This window comes from Tenrec ecaudatus, chromosome 2 (assembly GCF_050624435.1).
Source record: "Tenrec ecaudatus isolate mTenEca1 chromosome 2, mTenEca1.hap1, whole genome shotgun sequence".
Lineage (NCBI taxonomy): Eukaryota > Metazoa > Chordata > Mammalia > Afrosoricida > Tenrecidae > Tenrec > Tenrec ecaudatus.
Genome location: NC_134531.1, coordinates 78679484 through 78701181, shown reverse-complemented (window position 1 = coordinate 78701181; position 21698 = coordinate 78679484). Strand labels below are relative to the sequence as shown.

Sequence of the window (21698 nt, the reverse complement as noted above, 5' to 3'; positions counted from 1 at the left end):
ATTTTCTCCATTTATTATGATGCTACCTATTATTGTTCCAGTTTTGTGGATTTTGATTTTCTTTACATTGAGTTGTCATCCATACAAACTTTGATCTTCATTAGCAGGTGTTTAAAGTCCTCTTCACTTTTGTGAGCAAGGTTGTGTCATTTCCATATTTCAAGTTGTTAACAAGCCTTCCTCTAATCCCAATGCAGCATTCTTCGTCATATAATCCAGCTTCTCTGATGATTTGCTCAGCATAGAGAATAAATAAGTATGGTGAGAGGATAGAACCCTGATGCACACCTTTCCTGATTTTAAACCATGCAGTGTCCCCTTGTTCTGTTCACACAGCTGCCTCTTGTTCCATGGGCAAATTCCGCATGAGCAGAAAGAAGTGTTCTGGATTTTGAATATCACTGTTATGTTATACTATTATGTACATACCGTTACATTAAAAGTCCTCCTTTTAAAACCGCCTTCAGTTGATTTGCATATGTAATATCTCACCTCCACAGAAAATAACCAAAACACTACACTTACCTTTTACAAATGTCAGTGCTTATAAGGCTGATTGATATATATTTGAAAGTTATTTACTATCATGTATTCAAATTTGTAGAACTCAAGAATTCAAGCACTTAATGATATATATACCTGCAGAGTTCTTAACTCTCGGTACCTCATAGGAATATTATAAGAATAATGAATGAGATGCTCTCTATAGGTGTCAAGCATTATCATAAATAGTCCTGAAAATTTTTACAAATATTAAATCATGTTATTGTTATTAATATAGTTGGTGGCTCAAACCACGAGGAGCTCTGAAGGAGAAAGATGAGGCCGCCTGCTCTTATAAAGATTAACTGTGTTGGAAACCCTATGTAAGGTCATTATGAGTCGAAATTAATTTGATGTCAGTGAGCTTTATTTGATAATGTTAATGAAATTATTAATGATTCCTACTCAAAGTTAATACGTACCTTTTAGATTATATAAACATTTATATTCACTTTAACCTTTTTAAAAATTGAGATTTTTAAAAATTAGGTTATTTTTACTAGACTTTTATTAAGTAATTATTTGTTTTATGTAGACGAATTGTGCTGCACACACGTGATATACCAAGAGGTTTCAAAAAGTTCATTGAAAAAGGGAATTTAAAAATATTGGAATTTTCCCACTAATTTTTGATGCCTGCTCCTGTGTAAACCAAACCCAACCTACTGATAGTGAGTCAGTCTCAATTCATAGTGACCCCTATAGGACAGGATGTAACTTCTTCCCCTTTGGGTTTATAGGAGTTTAAATCAGACAATCTCATCTTTGTCCCCAGTAGTGACTGGTGGGTGTAAACCACTGGCCCTCTACTGCATAACCCTCTATGCCAGCTTTATTTTGTAGTATTCTCAGCCTGTGGGTGGCGACCCCTTGGGGAGGTCAAATGACCCTTTCAGAGGGGTTTTGCCCGATTCATAACAGTAGCAAAATTATAGTTATGAGGTAGCAATGAAAATAATTTTATGGTTGGGAGGTCACCACAACACGAGGAACTGTATTAAAGGGTCGGGCATTAGGAAAGTTGAGAATCACTTCTTTCACTCTTCGTGTGTATATTATATGCATGTACACATAAACAATTGTGAGTTTGGTGCAGGACCAGGCAGAGTTTTGTTCTGTTGTACACATGATTGCTATGGGTTAGTACTGACCTGGTGGGACCCAACAATTACAAGAGGGGGCTTTAGAAAGTTTGTGAAAAATGATATTTAAGGATAATGGAAAATTTCCACTAAGTTTGGAAGGGCCTCCCCATGTACATGTGTGTATATACCCATACAGACTACTTTGTTGAAAGAGGGAGGAATTAGCTTTTATGTATTCGCTTTGGACGTAAATTATGGTAAACCTGTTTATAATTTAACCCGACCATCTTGGAAATTTTCCTTTTTATATCGTGCCCATCACTTTTTACTTTCCATTATTTCTTTTCATGGAAAATTTTTAGGTGAAAATTAGATAGCTAGTTTAATGGAAGAATTGAGTTTAATGGAAAGTAAGGTCTTTTCCTCTTTCCCAAAAAAGTTCCTTCATTTATGTGGATTGTTGAGAATTAGCTGTAATTAGAACACTTAAATGACAGTCTCTGTTATAGACACTTTATTCATTGAATAGTCAGTCTAGGCTATTAGATGACACATGATAGACTACTTTTCATGTATAGATTTTTGAATGGGAAAATTTGTTTCATTTTCTATTAGAATTTGTAATAATCTCAAGGTAAATGTGAAATATTTTTATTTGGTCGTGTAGTAATAACATTTTCTCAGATTTCAAAAGGAGTCACGTGCTTGTTGAATGATTTTTCTAATTTCTGAATTATGTTTTTAATCATGAAATTAAAGTGAAATATTTTATTGGAAATTGAGCCAGCCATTTAAAAATTACATACATAATTTTTGGTTGAAAATGTTTAGTGTGTAAAACTTTTCTATACTAGGATCCTTTCCTTAGGCTAGATTTCTAGTAATGGAATTTTTGGGTCTTAGTGTATAGATTCTTTTTGAAAGTTCTCATTGACAAATTGGGTTTAAAAATGATTATATCAATTTATTCCTATAGCAAGTATTTGAGTATTCATTTCATTATCTTTTATGAATTTGAGTGAGATTTAGAATCTCATTGCTGTTTTTATATCTATCCACTCAATCTACAAGGGGGTACCCCCCCAAAAACAGAGTTGCACTGGGAAGAGCAGAGTTTTCCTAGTATGCATTTTTCCCACTAGGCGACCATCCAGCAACTTGCTCTGAGTTAGTGTACCCAGTGGCACTGACAGGGAAGGTTCTCTCTAGTTGCAATGAATTTTTCTGTACAAGCAGTTTCACTCAAACCTCGTGTATGTGATGGCTGATTTAAGAGAACATCATGCTGCTATGAAATTTTGTTTCCTGCTCAGGAAAAATGCCACAGAAACTGTTGTGATGTTGAACACAGTTTACAAGGACTGCGTTATGGGGAAAACTCAAGTGTATGAGTGGTTTTATGTTTCAGAAAAGGCGAAATGTTGCTTGATGACAAACGTCATTCGAGATGTCCGTCAACTTCCTAAACAGAAGAACATGTTGACGTGTAGTGCATTTGGAGTTCATTCCACCAGGTCAGACTGTTAATCAAGTTCTAAAAAGATTGCATAACAGTGTGCGACCAAAAAAGACCTGATTTGTGGCATTGTGGCAGATAGGGGACTGGTTTTGCCACTAGGACAAAGCACCTGCTCACGCAGCCATCTCATTACGCCAGTTTTTGCAAAAAAAAAAAAAACCAAAACTTCCCCCTCTAATCAAAAAACCCAGCATGCCTCTCTAAGCACTCCCACCTTACTCACCTGATCTTGCTCCATGCAACTTGTTTTTGTTTCCATGAATGAAGAGGGACATGAAAGGACAGTGATTAGAGAATGTAGAAAAGGTAAAGAAAAAATCGTGGGAGGTGCTGTGAGCTGTCCAAACAGATGACTTTGAAAAATGTTTCCAGAATGGAATCACAGATTTAACAAATATACTAAGTGTAATAGAAAGTATTTTGAAGGTGATAGGTTGTTTTGTAAAAAAATTTAAATACATAGCTTTGAAAAAAATTTCTCCTTTTTTTGGGGGGGGGTACCACCTCTTATACAGCTGTATATAAATTTGAAATTTTAGATCTCTATGAATTTGAGTGAGAATTTACTATATATTTTAAAACATAAAATGTTTTTAAGTAATTTTAAGTATTTTAAGTATATAATTAATTAGCATTCATTATATTCACCATTTTGTACAACTATCACTTCTATTTATTTCTAAAACTTTTTTATCATCCTAAAATGAAATATAGTATACTCATTAATAATGACCCTTCCTTCCTCCTGTTCATGTCCAGATAACCACGAGTATACTTTCTGTAACTAAATATTTGGCAATGGTAGATATTTTATATATGTTGGATTGTATAATACTTGTCCATTTATGTTTGGTTTATATACCATTTACCTTCTTTCATGCCGTTTTTAAGGTTCACCTGTGTTATAGAAGGTATCACAATTTAACTTCTCCTTATGGCTGAATAGTATTCTGATGTTGGTATAAACTATATTTTCTTTATCCAATTTTTTTATTGATGGGCAAGTTGTATATTTTAATGTAGCCAAGTCCATTCTATTTTATGTATACTGATGGCTCAAAATTCAATGTTTTTTCTGGTGACAAGGTCTGAATGTGGAGTGAATATTTATCTCTACTGGAAGTAGGCTCTCCTGGCTTTACTGAGCCTTTCTGTCCCATCTGTGCAAGTTGGACTTTATCTGTCATTTCTAAGTTTTTGTTTCTCCCGGTAGCACTTTTCATCTAATCTTTCTGTGTAGACATGAGGTATGTTTTAAGGGGGAACCAATCTCGGAGATCTACATACATCCTCCTCTCTGGGGGATGGGCCACAGGAAGGTGGGTGAGGGGAGACGCCGGGCAGTGTAAGATAAGATAAAATAATGATCTATAAATTATTAAGGGTTCATGAGGGAGGGGAGAGTATGGAGGGAGGGAGAGGAAAAAAAGGAAAAAGCTGATTTCAGGAACTGAAGTGGAAGGCAAATTTTGAGAATGATGAGGGCAACAAATGTATAAGGGTGCTTTAATCAATTGATGTATGTATGGATTGTGATAAGAATTGTATGAGCCCCAATAAAATGATTTTTAAAAATTTCAACAGTGTATTATGAACATTTATCCATTTCATTAAATATTACCCCCAAGTATATTTTCCCATCACATAAATATATTACAATCTAATGATCAGATATTTAGGTTGTCCATTTTCTACTGGTAGAATTTTGTCATGATAACTATTATAAATTAATGTTTAGATTTCTAATTCTTTAGATCCCGTTTTACAGTGAAAATTACTGGATCAAAAGATATAAACAGTTTGATTTTTTTTTCCTATTTGCTTCCTGCTTGTTTTTAAATGCCAGCATAGGGAAAGAAACGTAGTAGAAAGAGCCCCCCTTTATCTCTCAGGCCTGAGAGGACTTAGTACAAGCCCTGCAGAGAAAGACAGTGTTTGAGAACAAATGAAACCATGGGGCTGGGGAGTGTGCTTGTGTATGCATGACCAGCCCTTGGGAGGAATATAGTCCTACATGCATGTGCAGAGGCGAGCAGACTGTGCGAGCTGTTCTGTGTTTTGCCCTTCCCATGTATTTATCTCACCTTGCCACGCTATTTTACCGAAAAAGCTGTGCCAGTGTACGCTCATAGCCACCTTCATAAGCACTGCGTGCTTTCTTGTGTTTTGAGTGTTTGCTAAACTCATTGGTGAATTTGGAAGCATTCTTTATGTCTTGAATATTTGCTCTTAGGTTGATTATTCTTGTGACATGAAGGCATTGTTCTTTGTCTTTTCACGTTCATACCTTGCTCATTATTTAAAAGTTGAAAGTCTTAATAATCTGACATCTGACAAGTTAACTTATATATAGTGTTAACCTTTTGTGATCCAACCTACTGCATATCTTGTGTTTTTCTTTCCATTGTTGTATTTTAACCTTACTCGATTTTTGGAAGGGCAGCCAGAGGTTTGACATTTTTCTTTATGTTTATTTCTCTTAACAGTTTATATAATGTCAATAACAACCCAAAACAACAGATTTTTGCTAGACTAGAATCCCACATAAAGAGTAAGTAGGATTCCCTCATTTTTTTCTTTCTTTGGGAAGAAAAAGTTAAAGGTTAAACTGTAGATCTATCTACATAAAAGTATTAAGATATTTTGAATTCACAAAAAGCTTGGTGAAAGAGATTTTACATGATTACAATTGGAGCTTAACGGGACTTGCGGTGTGGAATTTTATCATTGTTGGTTCACCTACCTGTCTGCTCTCCTACAATATTTGTGAGAGCTTGTGTGTGTGACTGAAGGGTTGTAAGTTCAGGGACATTACATGAGTGTATGATAGGTAATTAATGTTTTAAGAGCAGCCCCACGTGGGTTCAGGCTTTGACTCTTGTCTATTTTCTTCCCAATTTTAGCCTCTTGCTTTTGCGCTTACTTTATTTGTTTATTTATTGCTCTTACTTTTAAGCTCAAGAGTTTGTGGTGTCCAGGGGTAAAGAAGGTTGACCTTGTGCCTTTGATATCCTTTATGGACTCCCTGGCCAGAACTTGGATAGCCTAGTCATTGATACAAAGTGAAAACTAGAGTGGACTAGAGATAACTTAAGATGTAACCCATATAAGTTACTACATTCAGTAGTGACTCTTTGCTGAAAATAGTTGCATTTCTTATCTAAAGCAGTTGCTTTTCTTGAAAATTATGAAAAGGAACATTTCAGAGTATGTACAGTTTAAATATTGGTATAGTCAATATTTACCACTCAAGGGAAATTTTAAATCACAATAAAACAGTACCCTCTCACGCTTGGAAGTCTCATGTCACCAGGTAAGGAGTAGTCTGTGATTTTTTTTTTTTTTTGGTCAGAGGAGGCATTTTTTATATTAAAGCACAGGGTTAACAAATGTCACTTCCAACTCTCGCCCATCTGGAACCATATGTCTTCAAACAGTAATTTTCACCACAGGGTTTACCCCTTAAGAACTTTCTAAGGATTCTTATTTCTGGTGGCCCCAGTGCTATTATGGGGAGTTGATGGGACATACCCAGCAGGTGTGTTTGCTGCTGGAGCAACTAGGTCCTGCTTTGCTGTGGTTCCTAATGGTTCCTCAGGAGCAGGAGTAGGGCTGGGAAGAAAAGGGTGGCAGAGGAGGGAGGAGAATGTTAGAATGTGCATGGCTTGGTAATTTATTACTGGATGTGAGAGAGTCAGGAAAAAGTGTCATGATCGATATTACCGTTTATTGTACTCTATAGTCATTTTAACACTGCTATGAAGAAGTGTTATTATTCCCAATTTAAGATTGAGGAAACAGACTCAGAAAAATTGTGTCCATTTAGAGTGAACACAGCTACTCAAAACAGGTAGAAAAGGTGACTTTAACATTGGACGTGGTCAGTTAAGGGAGCGAGAGGTGAACAAGGAGCCCTGGTGGCTTAGTGGTTACACACTGGGCTGCTGACCACAAGGGCAACAGTTCAAAACCAACAGCTGCTCCAGGGGAGAAAGATAAACCTTTCTATTTCTATAAAGAATTACAGTCTCAGAAATCCACAGGGGCAGTTCCACCCTGTCCTGTAGGGTCACTATGACTCAGCATCGACATGGCAGGGAGTGTGTTTGTTTGGTATTTTAGAGAGGAACGTTTCAAAGAGTAATGTGAGCATGGGGGAGAGGCTAGGACTGAAGGGGGAAGTGTAGGAATCCTTTGTTGGGAGCCATCGGGTCAACTCCAACTCACAGTAACCCAGTGGAAAACAGGAGGAAACACTTTCTAGTCTTGCTTCATCCTCACAGTTGTTACCCTGGAATCAATTGTTGCAATCACTGTACTGATGTATCTCCTTGAAGGTCTTAATCTGTTTCTCTGAGCTGGTCTCCTTTCCAGGGACTGGCTTCCTGACAGTGAGTCCAGTGTATGTGCAGTAAAGTCTCACCATCCTTCCTTCTAAGGAGCATTCTGGCTGTACCTCCTCAAAGACAGATTTATTTGCTTTTGGGCGGTACATGGTACTTTCAGTATTCTTTGCCAACACCATAATCAAAGTGTCCTTCCTACTTCATCTTGCAGCTTTCATGTGCATATGAGCGAGTTAAAATGTTAGGGATTTTCTCATATCTGATGATGTCATTGTAGCACTAGTTTGATTTTTCTCCAGGCATTGTTCCAGGCCACTCTGGATTATCATCCTGACCATCCAGGAAGCATTATCATTGTTCAAAGCAGACAACAGAATAGGAACATAACAGGTGACATTTTGGATAGATATTCTTAACCCTATTTCATATCAACAACATCTTTATTGGTAATGATGAACTACTACTGCAAAGGTTTTGACCATAGGAAAAAGGCATACCATTTTGGAAGATATTTCAGAATCTCCAGCAGTATAGCTTAAAGCCCTTTCCCTCTAGTGAGTTCCTTCTTATACATATTTAGAATCATTTTCCTAAACCAAAAGAGCCTAGGCAGCACAGTGCTTATGTGTCAGTCAGCTGCTAATTGAAAGGTCAGCTGTTCAGACCCACCAGCCTCTTCTCTGGAGGAAGATGAGAGATTCTGCTTAAAAGATTTACAACTTCAGAAATGGGAGGGGCAGTTCTACCTTGTCCTGTGGCATCTCTGTGAGTTGGGATTGACTCGGGGTAGTGGGTGGTTGTGTGATCTTAGGCCAATAAAAAGTGGGGGGGGGGTGATTGCTTTATATACGCTTGTAAAAAACTATCTTTTTTTGTTAAGAATTTGGAAGACACAAACCTACCCACCACCACCACCAGTTTAAGTCAATTTGATTTGGACTTGGGGAGCCCTAACCTGTTGGTGGATGTGGACTCTGCTCCCTAGGGTTTTCTTGGCTATGGCCTTTCAGAAGCCGATCTCCAGGCTCTTCTTCTAAGGTACTTGTGGGTGGGTTCAAACCGTCCACTTCTTTGTTAGTAATCAAACAGTTTACCATTGGTGCCGCTCATGTACCCCTAAAAATATATTAGTGTCTATAGTGTTGGCATAGAAGAAATGAAAAGATTACAAGTAACTGTTTTTTGTTTTCAAGGAATGGGGTTTATTTCAAGGAACAGGTGTGTTTGGGCCTTGATTTTTCTGATGTCTTTGCTCAAGCCCCAGACCCATTAGCACAGCTGTTTCACAATCCACCTTTCCTGGTGCAGCATCCTTGTTGAGCCACTGAACAAGGTCTGGATCCTGCCTAGCTTGCACCACTATGTTAACACTAGGCCTGACAAATCATTAGGAATTACCCGAGGCTACATTTCTTTTTACTTAGGCAGGAGGGTGTGGAGTGGTGGTGCTACTGGGAGTAGTTTTGAGAATTTGGAGACTTTGCAGGATGTCTAAGAAGAGTTCACAAATTAGTTTTTCAAGGTAAAAATTACCATCATGGTCAGCAAACAGTGTGCTAGAATTGAAGTGGTTACTGACAGTTCAGGTATGTGTGATAGGTGTGTTTAAAGGACCTGTGATAGGAATCACCTTGCTTGCTTGTTTGTTTGTTTTGAAAGACAGAGGCATTGCATTCCCCTTTCCCCTTTATGATGTCCTTTGTGGATGAGCCACAACCCCACAGTGAGACCAAAAGGAGCATTGCCTACCCCCCCACCCCCGGGGGGGAGTAGGGTGGAAAAAGGTTGACCAGTGACAATCTAGGTAATGTCATTCTACTCAAAGACATTAGGAGATGTTTTTAAATGATGTGAGTACTAGTTACCACCAATCCAACACTTGGTCCACAAGTAACTTCTGCTGCTGTCTCTTCTTTTTACAGGTGCTTAGTAACTATAGAATAATTCCTATTTTAAGTGTTTGGCAATTGTGGAATTTTGAAGTAATTAAATGGTCAGAACACTGAATTTACACAGGCTTTCTCTTTTTTCTGTAACAGAAGCGTGATCTGTTTTCATGAAAATGAAAAAAATATTCGGTTTTGGTAATGTCATCCATTTTTAACAATCAAATTCATTTGGCAATCAGTGGTACAGCTCTCCAGAACTGTGGTTATTGTTACAGTGTATTGTTTACTGTAAACCTGGTTAAATATTGGTAAATATAGTGTAGCAGAAACTGAACTGTTGTGAGCTATCTGGGCATCGGTCCAAGATATCATTAAAAATACTGCCTCAGACTAATTTGGGTTTATGAATAATATTTTGTTAACAGCTCAACTGAAGTGAAGCCACATGGTGTAGCTAAACATTGTGAATTCACAGATAATAAGAGTAGTATATGTACATACTGTACAATTAATATTCTATAGTTGAATGATTAATTTACATATAATTTTGTGTTAACCTTTAAACTATGTGCAACAAGTACATCATAAGATCTGATATTATTAGTGCTTTTTTAATACTATGGTTTGTTGTAGATTTGAAAGCTATATAAGTGAAAATATTTTTATTTAATTAATTTTGTTAATAAAATTCATAGTTATACTTTAAAATAGGTTATAGGAGTTATTAGTATTTAGCTATACATTATTTTAGGTGTAACAAAGGGATTGAGGATATAAGTGAACCAATTCAAAACTAAATCCTTATTTAGCTGTTTCTTGTCAGGAAATGCTTGTCTTTTTCCTTATATGCCATTTAAATAATGCTTAAGATTTTTTTTGAACATTATATTTATATTATATGTATTTCCCTTGACAGATTATTAGAAAAACGTTATTTTCTGTCATTATTATGGGGTAAAATAATTTTGCAGGGGAAAAGAATGCATTATTTAAAGACTGGATTATAACTATTTTTCTCAATAAATGTTTTATTCATTTTCTAGGTTAGCACTCTACGTATATGAATATCTGCTCCATGTAGGAGCTCAGAAATCTGCCCAAACGTTTTTATCAGAGGTATGTTTTATATATTTTCTGTATTATATTTGAAATAGTTATCTGAATAATTTGATCATTACATACTATATTGTGAATGTTCAGTTATCAGTAAGCATAATAGAATCTTTACAGAATATTTGTAAGCATTTTTAATATCCAAAGATATTATTTTCTTGGTATTCAATAAACTCCTGATTTTCAGAGCCACTTTTTCCTACTTAAAATAGAAAGTTGAAGTAACTTTGGCAATAATAATAAAATTTTGGTTTAAAAAATCAAAAACTGAAAACAAAAACACACATAAAATTAATAACCCAAACACCCAGTTATGCTATCTCTACTTCTAGCATATCTTTTTGGCATTATTTATAATTTTCAAAAAGTGTTTTTAATTTGGTTTGGCTAGCATTTCATTGGTGACTAAATTTCAGTTAGAAAACATTTTGATAAGGAAATAGAGGAAAAAACTAGGAGGCAAATGGGTATTTATAGAGGTCTAAATACAGGCATGTACATTTGTAAATATAATTATATGTAATAACTGGGAAATAGATCTATGTACTTATATTTATATGTTAAGTATCAAGGTAGCAGACGGGCATTGGGCCTTTGCTTAAGCCTTCCCTCAATGCAAGAACACTTTGTTCTAACAACCTGGCATTCTGTGATCCTCACCCTCCATGTACAATCATTGAAGACATAGTGGGTGCACAAGCAAATGTGGTTAAGAAAGCTGATTGTTCCTGGGTATCAAAAGATACAGCATCTGGGGTCTTGAAGGCTTAAAGATAAACAAGGGGCCATTTAGCTGAGAAGCAACAAAGCCCAATGGAAGAAGCACGCCAGCCTGTGTGATCATGAAGTGTTAATGGGATCATGTATCAGGCATCAAAGACCCAGAACAAAAAATCATATCAATGTGAATGAGGGGAAGTGTGGAGTGGAGACCCAAAGCCCATCTGTAGAAAATTGGACATCCCTTTACAGAAGGGTCACAAGGAAATGACGAGCCAGTCGGTGCAATATAGTATTGATGAAACATACAACTTTTGTCTAGTTCTTTAACGCTTCCTTCCCCCTTCCCCCCTATCCTGGTCCTAATTCTACCTTACAAATCTGGCTAGATCTAAGCATGTACATGGATACAGATAAGAGCTGGAAACACAGGGAATCCAAGACAGATTAACCTCTCAGGACCAATAAGAATAGGGATACCAGGAGGATAAGGGGAACGTGGGAGGCTATAGGGGGAAAATATAGCAAGGAGCTACATATAACCCCCTCCCAGGGGGACGGGCAACAGAAAAGTGGGTGAAGGGAGACATAGGACAGTGTAAGACATGAAAAAATAAAAATAATTTGTAAATTATCAAGGGTTCATGAGGGAGGGAAGATGAGGGGGGCGGGAATTAGGAGCAGATGCCAGGGGCTCAAGTTGAAAGAAAATGTTTTGAAAATGATGACGGCAAATATAAAAATGTATGCATGGATTATGATAAGAGCTGTATAAGCCCCCAATAAGATTATTTTAGTAAAATAAAATACAACATGAACTCTAAAAAAAGAAAAAAATTTTATAATCCTATTTCTAGTTTTTGTTTTGCTCTCCGTTCTTCATACTTTTTAAGCTTTGATTTTGAACTTTCTTAGAATACTTTTTTCTTCAATCTATATAATCATGATGAAGATGCTAGTTATTTTTGAGTCTTATTATGTGCTAGGAAGGATGAATTACACATGTTATTCTAACTCTTATAAAATATTTGCAAGGCAGGTGGTAGTCTTGATATCTTGATGAGAAATAAAGGGCTCTGAGAATTTTCATAACTGCTTAATGGTTAAACAGATGGCTGAATAAAGGAGTTCAAGTTCAGACCTAGGTTCATGCTGGTTTAAAAGCCCCTGGTTTTCATATCTGTGCCATCCAATATGAGTAGTCACTAGCCATACAGGGCTGTTGAGTACTTGAAATGCTCCTATTTTAAATTGAGAAGTGCTATTAGTGTAAAATACACATGAAAACTCAGTATGAAAAACATATGAGATACTATTTAAAATTTATTTTGATCATACATGGAAATGATAAATTTAGTTATCTTGAGTAAAATATAGTATATTAGTAAATTGATTTTTTCTAAAAGGGATACCAGTTAAAAAACTATAAGTATTCAAATTTACATACATGCCACTAAGGCCAAAAATAAAGAAGTAGAAGATTTGAATCAACTTATGTAGTCTGAAATTGGTGAAAAATGCAATAAAAATATTGATAATTATTGGTCATTGGAATGTGAAAGTGGAAAATATACCTTGGAGATTGAAAGCATGCTGGAAATCTTGATAGGATTTTGTAATCCCATCAATTTACTCATTAGAAATATATATATTTTACACTTGATCTTAGCCAAAAGGCCGAGAAGCAGAAATATATATATTTTTAACAACCGAAACATTTGCTATGCAAGTGAACCTCACAAGATGAAATTGTGGAAAGAGATTTTGGGGAAACTCAATATTACCAGTCAGAATAAGGTTAGATGATAACTATGGAACAGACAACTGGTTATTCATATGATAGTTCAAGTTGAAGCTGAACAAGCCAAGTCCATAAGAGCCAAAGTATGGCCGTGCATATTTCTCACCTGAATTTAGAGATCATCTCCAGAACAGATTTGATGTATTGGACACTAATGACTAAATGTCAAATGAATTGTGGGATGACATCGCACATGAAGAAAGCAAAGATTGTTAAAGAGACAGAGCCCAAAAGAGACTCTGAAACTTGTAAAGTGAAGGGAACAAATGATGACGTTGAAGAGCTGACAGATTTCAAAGGCAGTGATGGTAAGGAAAGAATTATACTGAAATGTGCAATGGTATGGAGTTAGAATGCCAAAGAAGAAGAACATGTGAGAGTACCTCAAGCTGAATGAACTGAAGGGGAAAAAATCCAAGCCTTGAGTTGTAATGTTGAAGGATTGTATGGGGAAAATACTGAATGACACAGGAACCACCAAATGAGGATGGAAGAATATATACAGTCACTATACCAAAAACAAAACAACATTTGGTCAACATTCAGCCATTTCGAGACATACCATGTGATCAAGAACTGATGGTATTGAAAGAAGAATCTCAATCTGCATTAAAGGCATTGAAAATGATTCTGTCTAGAATACTCATGATTCTATGCCAATAGGAGACTTGTTGACCAACTGACTGGAAGAGATCTTTTATTTGTGTCCATCCCAAAGAAAGACGACTCAATATAATGTGGAAATTATTAAACAATATCATTAACATCACATGTAAATAAAATTTTGTCAAAGATAATTCAAAAATGATTTCAGCATCACATTCATAGGGAGCTATCAGAAACTCAATGTCGGGTCAGAAGAAAGGTTGGAATGAGAGATATCAACAATGGTTTGTATTAGATTAATCTTGACTGAAAGCAAAGATTACCAAAAAGTTGTTTACTTGTAGTTTATTGACTGTGCAAAGTCATTATATGGTGTGGATCCGAAGAAACTATGGATAATATTGCAAAGAATGGGAATCTTAGAGGATTTAACAGCGTATATGTTTGTGCATAAGCCTAGTTTTTAGCACATCTTTTATGCAGTTTTTGTGGTAAAATTAGCTGCCTCGGCTGATATTCGGGTCAACTTATTCTCAAGTATATGCAATAATTGTGCTCATGCTGTACACGGATCAAGAGGCAGTCCTTCAAATGAGACAGGGGTACTGTATGGCTTAAAATTAAAAAAAAACCTCTCTGTCTGGGTCATATCCTTTCACCATACCTATTGACTTATACTGAACAAATCTGAGACACTGGACTATATGAAGAAGAATGTGCCATTTGGATTGGAAGAAGGCTTATTAACAGCCTTCCATATGCATGTAATTCAACATATCTTGTTAAAAGCCAAGAGGACTTGAAAGTCAAAGGCTACAGCCTATACTAGTATGGATTGCAACTCAATATAAAGAAAATAAAAATCTTCACATCTTCTTGATAAAAAAAGAAAATACTGAAGTTGTCAAAAATTTCATTTTACATGGATCCACAATGCTTATGGAAAGAGCAATCAATAAATCTAATGATGTTTTGCATTGGGCAATAAAGCACACAAATATTACTTTGTGGATTAAGGTGTGCCTAATCTAAGCCAGGGTATTTTCAATGGACTCATATACATGTGAAAGCTGAATAAAGAAGACTGAAGAGGAATTGATGTATTTAAATGATGGTCTTAATGAAGAGTAGAATACCGTAGAACTAACAAATCTATCTTGGGAAAAGTGTACCCAGGATGCCCTGTAGAATCCAGGATGGTGCTACTTGGTCTTACATACTTTGGATAGATTATCAGGAAGGATCAGCCATGAAGAGGGATATGATGTTTGGTAAAATGGATGGTCACTGAAAAAGAGGAAGATCCTCAGAGGGGTGGCTGCAAACCATGGGCTCAATACAACAACAACAAATTAAACTTTGTCTTAAGAAATTAAATATCATTATAAGAAAATAAAATTCTTGTGGTTCTAATTTGTACCCCACCTTATATTACTATTGGATGGCAATGATTGAAAGAATGCCTCTAGTGATCATCTCTCTGGTTGAGCCCATGTCATATTAAGACATAAAATAAGTAGCCATTGATTATGGTCTCCTGCCTGAGATACAGCTTTCTTATTGTTTATCTGATCCCCCATATAAAGACAGAAGCAAATCAAAGAAGCCAAGAGAGCCCTCTACTTCTGATATTTTATCTAATTAGTACATGTAGTTCACATACATCTATATATGCAAATAAGGAACTTAAGAGATTTCATTAACTACGTGTCCCATGAAGCAATATATGTAATATAATGAGAATGTGGTTTCAGATGTTTCAGTGGTTTCAATTCAAAAGAGTTTGGTTGATCTGCATTTCAACAATCATTGATCAGAAGACTTAGGGCTATGACCTTTTTTAAGTCACAGTAATTTCATGGTATTACAGAGAAAGTGACTGCCATAGCAAAAAAAGGATATTCTTCATATGTGCAGCCTTAGCCACTGCCATTGAAATTTAAGGCACCTTGGTGGTTCAAGAGTACAAGTCTCCCTTTCATGCTGGTAATCCTGGATTGATTCCCAGTCCAGTGCATTTCTTATACAGTCATGACCCTTGCCCATCCCCACTCTCACCCCCAACTTGTCAGTAGTGGACTTTGTGTTGGTAGTTCTGTGAGTCTGGTGTTGGGTTGCTAACCACAAGGTCAGCAGTTGAAACCCACCCATTGGTCCACAGAAGAAAGATGAACTTATCTTCTCCTGTCTCCTCCTGAGTGACATCTCAGACACCTTATGCATCCTAACTGACTCAGTGGCAATGTTTCTTGTGTTTCGTTTTTGCTAAATTGGATTAGGAAGGAACATGGTGATCTGCTTCTGAAAATTAGTCAATGAAACCTCCATAGATCCTAATGGGCCTGTTAGAAACCCAGCATGGGGAGATCAAGGTAATCACTATGGGACCAGCCATCGCTTTGTTCCATTGTGCATGGCGGTCATTTTGAGTTGGGGGCTGAAGCAATGACAGCTAGCAACAAAATACTGAGTATGGAGGTATTGACATTTTACACTGAACATTTATTAGTACAGTTGAGATAGTACTAAAATTTGATGAAAGTATTAGTTGATCTCTTTGTTACTATTTTGAATGGGCTCAAGTTGCTGAATCCCCAGGGATTTTTGTGCTTATATTTCCTTGCTATCATTAGAGTGATTATATCATTTAAAGCGATTATTAAATTTTATCAAAAATGTTATTATTTAAAGAAAATCAGATGTTTGGATTTAAGCAGATGATGCAACTTGAATAGACAACTAGACACTGTAATCGCGACCTGAGCTCTATGGAATAATGGATATGTAAAATATTCAGGGCTACTTAGTAAAAAGGAATTTGAGTAGAGAATCACACATTTTGACAAGGATTTGAAATAGTTTTATTTTCCATGGCTTCATTTGGAATATAAATCTAAGGATATCTTTGAATTATCAGCATGGCTCAGCATCATAAGAAGAGCCATCTAACCTGAAAACAAACGTTTGTCACAAACAAAGCACAGTGTTTCTGGACTTTCACGGTGTGTGTATGTGATTCTCAGAATTATTCTTCGCTTTCTAGGTTGCCAAACTCTGAGTGCTAACTGAAACTATATTCTGATTACTTAAATCACCATTATGAGTAAATGGTTAAATTAGTGGCAGCATATGCTTATTGCACTGTAAAAGTATGAGTTAGCCCTAACTGGACTTACGTAGATAGTCTCGTAATACACTGTCTAGCAAAAGAAGCAAACCAAAGTTTGCCATTTACATCGAACTCTCGAACATATATAATAATAAATGTAAACAATAGTAAATCTTTAAAAAATATGCATTTCAGAGTGGTTGTTTCTGGAAGTGGGGCTATTAAGAAAGGTTTTGATTTAATCTTTAACAATCACAGGATTTTTAAAACGAGAAACGTGTGTGTATATAACTTGTAAGTTATTGAAAAGATAGAATAAAAGAGAACACAATTTAAACACGGAAGCCTGAAGTCAGATTTGTAAAAGGCAATGGCTGAGTGAGTATACATTAGATTTTTTGAGGATTTTCAACTTGTCAGCTTTCAAAGCTTGCTTTGCCCGCACATTTGAAATTGCAGTAACACCCCTGCTTGTGTTTGCTCGCATGGACCATAGGCATCTGTCGCCAGGGCTTTTCCTAAGTGCAGCCCTCTCCATACAATCTCCTCCTTCCACTCTCCTGACTAGTGGTAGATGGGGGTTTTTCTACGAAGCTTCACCTCAGAGATCCACTTCTCTCTGCCAAGAGCACACTCTTCAGAGGCCTGGCATGAACACCAAGCCAGGAAACAAGGCCAAGAAGCTTAGACTTTTATCTTTTGGGCCAACGGATGTCTTTGAGAACTTTTAAGAATAGCATTGTAAGTTTGTTGTGTGCCATGTGCTTGCTTTCAACCCTATTTAGATTTCCTTTTTCAGTTTTACATGGGAAATTCAATGCTGGTGGTTGTCCACTGATTTCTTAACTAGTTTGAGTACTAGAGGTCCACTTTATAGATACCTTTCTGGTCTGTCTACAGATTTTGACCTTATTCAGAACTTAACAAAAGCAGGGAGGCATGTATTTGGTTTGGCTGTTGTGATGAAAAGGAAGTGGTTGAAAGGGCACCAGCTATTCAAGCATCCAATGTGCCTATCCTGGTTCAAGGCTCAGGAGAATACTTCATCTAGTTTTGATGCTTGCCTTAGGATGTGTGGGTAGGGATGGCTGTGAGGTTAATGAGCCTTTTGAGTCATGACTCAAATGTTACACAAGCAGTAAGTTTGTAAGTTTCAGTGAATCCACAGGCATTTTGAAGAAAAGCTTGCCAATCTACTTCTAAAAGATAACAACCACTGAAAACCTTGTGGAGCGCAGTACTTCTGTCACACACAAGGTCGCCATGAGGCAGAACCACCTCAGCCGGCAACTGTTTTGTTGTGGCGTTTTGGTTCAGCCGTCATTTTCACTTGTATAGGCTTCTTCTTCTGGGCGGATATTTAGAAACGTCAGATTGGATATCTAGACATGATCTGAGCAAGTCAAGGATGTCTCTTGGTAACCATGTCTCTCAGGTTGATTTTGCCTTTCTAAAAATGCCCTTTGACCTAGGCCAAAAGAAATGGGACTGCTCTTGAGATCAGTTAAAAGGACAGAAGGCACAATTACTGTGAGTTCAGGGTTGTTTTTTGTTTTTTATTCTTCAAATTCTAGCTAGAAGAGATAGCACTGGATTAACAGTAGAAAAAAAATGTTTTTAAAGCAGGTTGTGCCGAACTAGTCAATGTTATCTCTGATTCATGCTTTTAAACTACTACCTGAAACTTAAATATCACTTATATGACTTTTCATTTTCTTCTCCCCCAAGGGAAGACAAGAGAATATTCTCCAGAAGTGGTTTCATTTCATTTCCCTTCCTCTGCTTTTCATCATCATTCAACATAAAATAATAGTGAATAGAATGTTAGCACATCTTCTTTCCTATCCGAGATTTATTCTTGTTATTTTGGATTCATTAGAAGCAATCTTTTTTCTGGCTTTATTGTTTCAGTACACAAAGATACTTTTGGCTCCTTCTAGAAGTTGTGTGTGGTGTTCATGCCTTCACGTGGGGTCAGCATCTGTAACATCTGAATGAAGATTCAGAGTATTACAGAGTCCAGATTTCCCCCTCTTAAAATATTTGTGTCGTTTGTACAGTGTTTGTCGTGCATGGCAATGTCTGACGGATTGCTTTCTCAGACACTGGCGTCTATTTTCTCTGTTTATCTTTCACATATTTGGAGAGAGAACCTAATAATAAGTTCTTGAACTTTGTTTGGGGGACAATGTAGTACATGGGGTAAGAGCTATTGCTTTGAGCCAGCCTATTTGAATTAGGCTCCACATCTTATTTACTTTTTCAGTTTTTTTAATTATAAAAGGAAGATTATAATAATTCTTTCAAGTTATACTGAGGTTTAAATGGGCTAGTGTACAGAAAGAGCTTAAGTTAGTGCCTGACATAGTGCTTAAAAGTGTTAGCTATTATTGTACTTTCTGCTCTTTACCAACTTTCTCCCATCTTGTGTTAGTTATTTTAAGTACAAGAATAAATATATATCCTGTGTAATAAAGACACCCTGGTGGTTTAACTGTTAAGTGTACTTGGAAGCAAAAGGCTGGTGATTTGAACTCACTCAACAGCTGAGTGGGAGAAAGACCTGAGGAACTCCTGTAAAGATGGCAGCCTAGAAAAGAAAATGCAGTTCTCCTCTCTCACAGTCACCAAGCCTTAGTCTTAATGGACATGGGGTATCTGCATTATATACCAGGGGATGCCCACCAAAAACCTGAGTCGTACTGAACGGGGCTCATAGCATGCATTTTTGCTTCTGGGTGAGAATCCAGCAACTCGCTCTGAGTTAGTGCAGTGACATTGCCTGGGAAGGTACTCTCTGGTCACAATGAATTTTTTCGGAAAAGCAATTTTACTTGAAACTCATATTTTGTGATGCCCAATTAAAGAGAACGGCGTGTTACTGTGAGATTTTGTTTCCTGTTTGGGGAAAAGTGTCGTAGAAACTGTTGTGATGTTGAACAAAGCTGACAAGGACAGTGCTCTGGGAAAAACTTGAGTGTATGAATGGTTTCCTTGTTCCAAAAATGGTGAAATGTTGATTGATGTCAAATCTCATTCTGGACGTCTGTCACCTTCCCAAACGGACAAAAATGTCAACTTACAGTACATTTGGAGTTCATTCCACTAGGTCAGAGTGTTAATCAAGCTTTTTGTTTAGAGGTTCTGAAAAGATTGTGTGACAATGTGCGACAAAAAGGCCTGATTTGTGGCAGACGGGACTGGCTTTGCCACAACGCCAATGCACCTGCTCACACAGCCATCTCAGTGCACCAATTTTTGGTAAAAAAAACAGCACACCTCTCTTGTCACCTGACCTCGCTCTTTGTGACTTCTTTTTGTTTCCGCCAATGAAGGAGGACATGAAAGGACAGCGATTTGAGGACATAGAAGAGTTGAAGAAAAAAACTAGGGAAGCTGTCAGGCATCCAAACAAATGAGTTTCAAAAATTTTTCCAAGAATGGAATCGCAGATTTGACAAGTGTATTACATGTAATGGAGAGTACTTTGAAGGTGATAAGTTGCTTTGTAAAAAAATTTAAATACATAAATTTTGGGGGAAATTCAATTTTTTTGCGGGTATCACCTCATGTGTGGGGTCTTCAAAAGGTTCATGGGAAAATGAAACTAAGAGATAATAGATTTTTCCATTAGGTTTTGAGGCACCTCATAGAACTTAAGAGGAAGCCAGTTTGCAAGAGAATCTGGGAAATGTAACTTTCAGAATTCCAGCTCCAAGTATGGAATGGAGTATTGAAGTGCAGAGCTGAGAGATGATAGGTAGAAAACCAGTATATCTTTCCAGAAGCAAACAAATGTAAAATGCTAAACAAATGGTGCATGTATGTTCATATATATGGGTAGTTTTATAAATTTTCTTCGTATTGTTTTCTACTTCAATTTTTATTTTATTTAATACATTTTGGAAATGTGTTTCATTGGTGCTTGAAATTTCAGTTTTCTTTTTATGATTATAGTGTATTTCTATATCATATAATGTGACATTATGTAGTTACTAGCCCCCCAACGATGGGTATTTCCATTGCTTGTTTCCAGTCTTTTGCCATTACAATGCTTATATATAATTTTGCACATGTGATTATATATTTTGAATATAAATTCTTACATAGGAATTGCTTTATCATATAGTATGCACATTTGTAATCTATTTTATCATTTACATACTATATCATGATTCATCTTTACCAGTATATCACTTATGATTGAGTGTTAAGCTCTACATATATACATTTATGTAAAGATATTATTATACTCTATTAGAACTTGAATTTCTCTAATTTAAATAGGAATAATTACCATCAGCCCCAAGGTCATTGCTGTGAGATGGAGGTCAGACATACCTGCACTCTTAACTTTTACACCATACCTGACCACAGCTGCCTCTCTTCATTTTTATTGTAGGCTTGATAATTTATTACAATGCCACATAGAACTCACAGACTATACTTATAAACTTATAAAGGAAGTTACAGGCTACCACTCAGATCAGTACCAACAGGCTACGGCTCAGGATCAGGAAACATGTAGGAACAATCTGGATGGCTCCTTTGAAATAGACATCACATCTGTCCCCTCTTTGGTGAAGACAGCTTTCTCAGTTTCTCTGGGAGGTGGTGCATGCAGATACTTCTCTGCTGTGCTGCTTCGCCTCAGCTGGCCAGTGCTCCCCTTGGCCCTGCATGCTTCCTCTCCCCAGTGCAGCCCCTGCCTTTGACCGCGCTGCTCGCTGTCCCTTCACTGCTGACTGACCCAGCTCGTAACCAGTGTTGCAGCTCGGTCCAGCGCTCGGTCAGTGCATTCCAAGCAGCCAGTTTCTGTGGTCACTGCTGGCTCTGCTGAGGGGCCCCTCTCGGCCTGTCTCTGTCTTCAGTGTCACAGTCCTTTAACCACGGTAAAGCTCTTTTAGGCAGTTCTTCACTCCTACTTTTCTGCTGCTGTTTTGATCTTTCTGCCTTTCAGAAACCTT

General features: G+C 36.9%; 1 protein-coding gene across 3 annotated transcripts in view; it reads left to right on the top strand.

Annotated features, from left to right (window-relative positions):
• SSBP2 (single stranded DNA binding protein 2) overlaps positions 1–21698 on the top strand; it is a 316310-nt gene that overhangs the window by 89489 nt on the left and 205123 nt on the right. For all 3 annotated transcript variants that reach the window (XM_075541237.1, XM_075541238.1, XM_075541236.1), the window contains exon 2: positions 10426–10498. In XM_075541237.1, coding sequence (XP_075397352.1) covers positions 10426–10498 — 73 coding nt within the window. The remainder of the gene's footprint in view (positions 1–10425; positions 10499–21698) is intronic.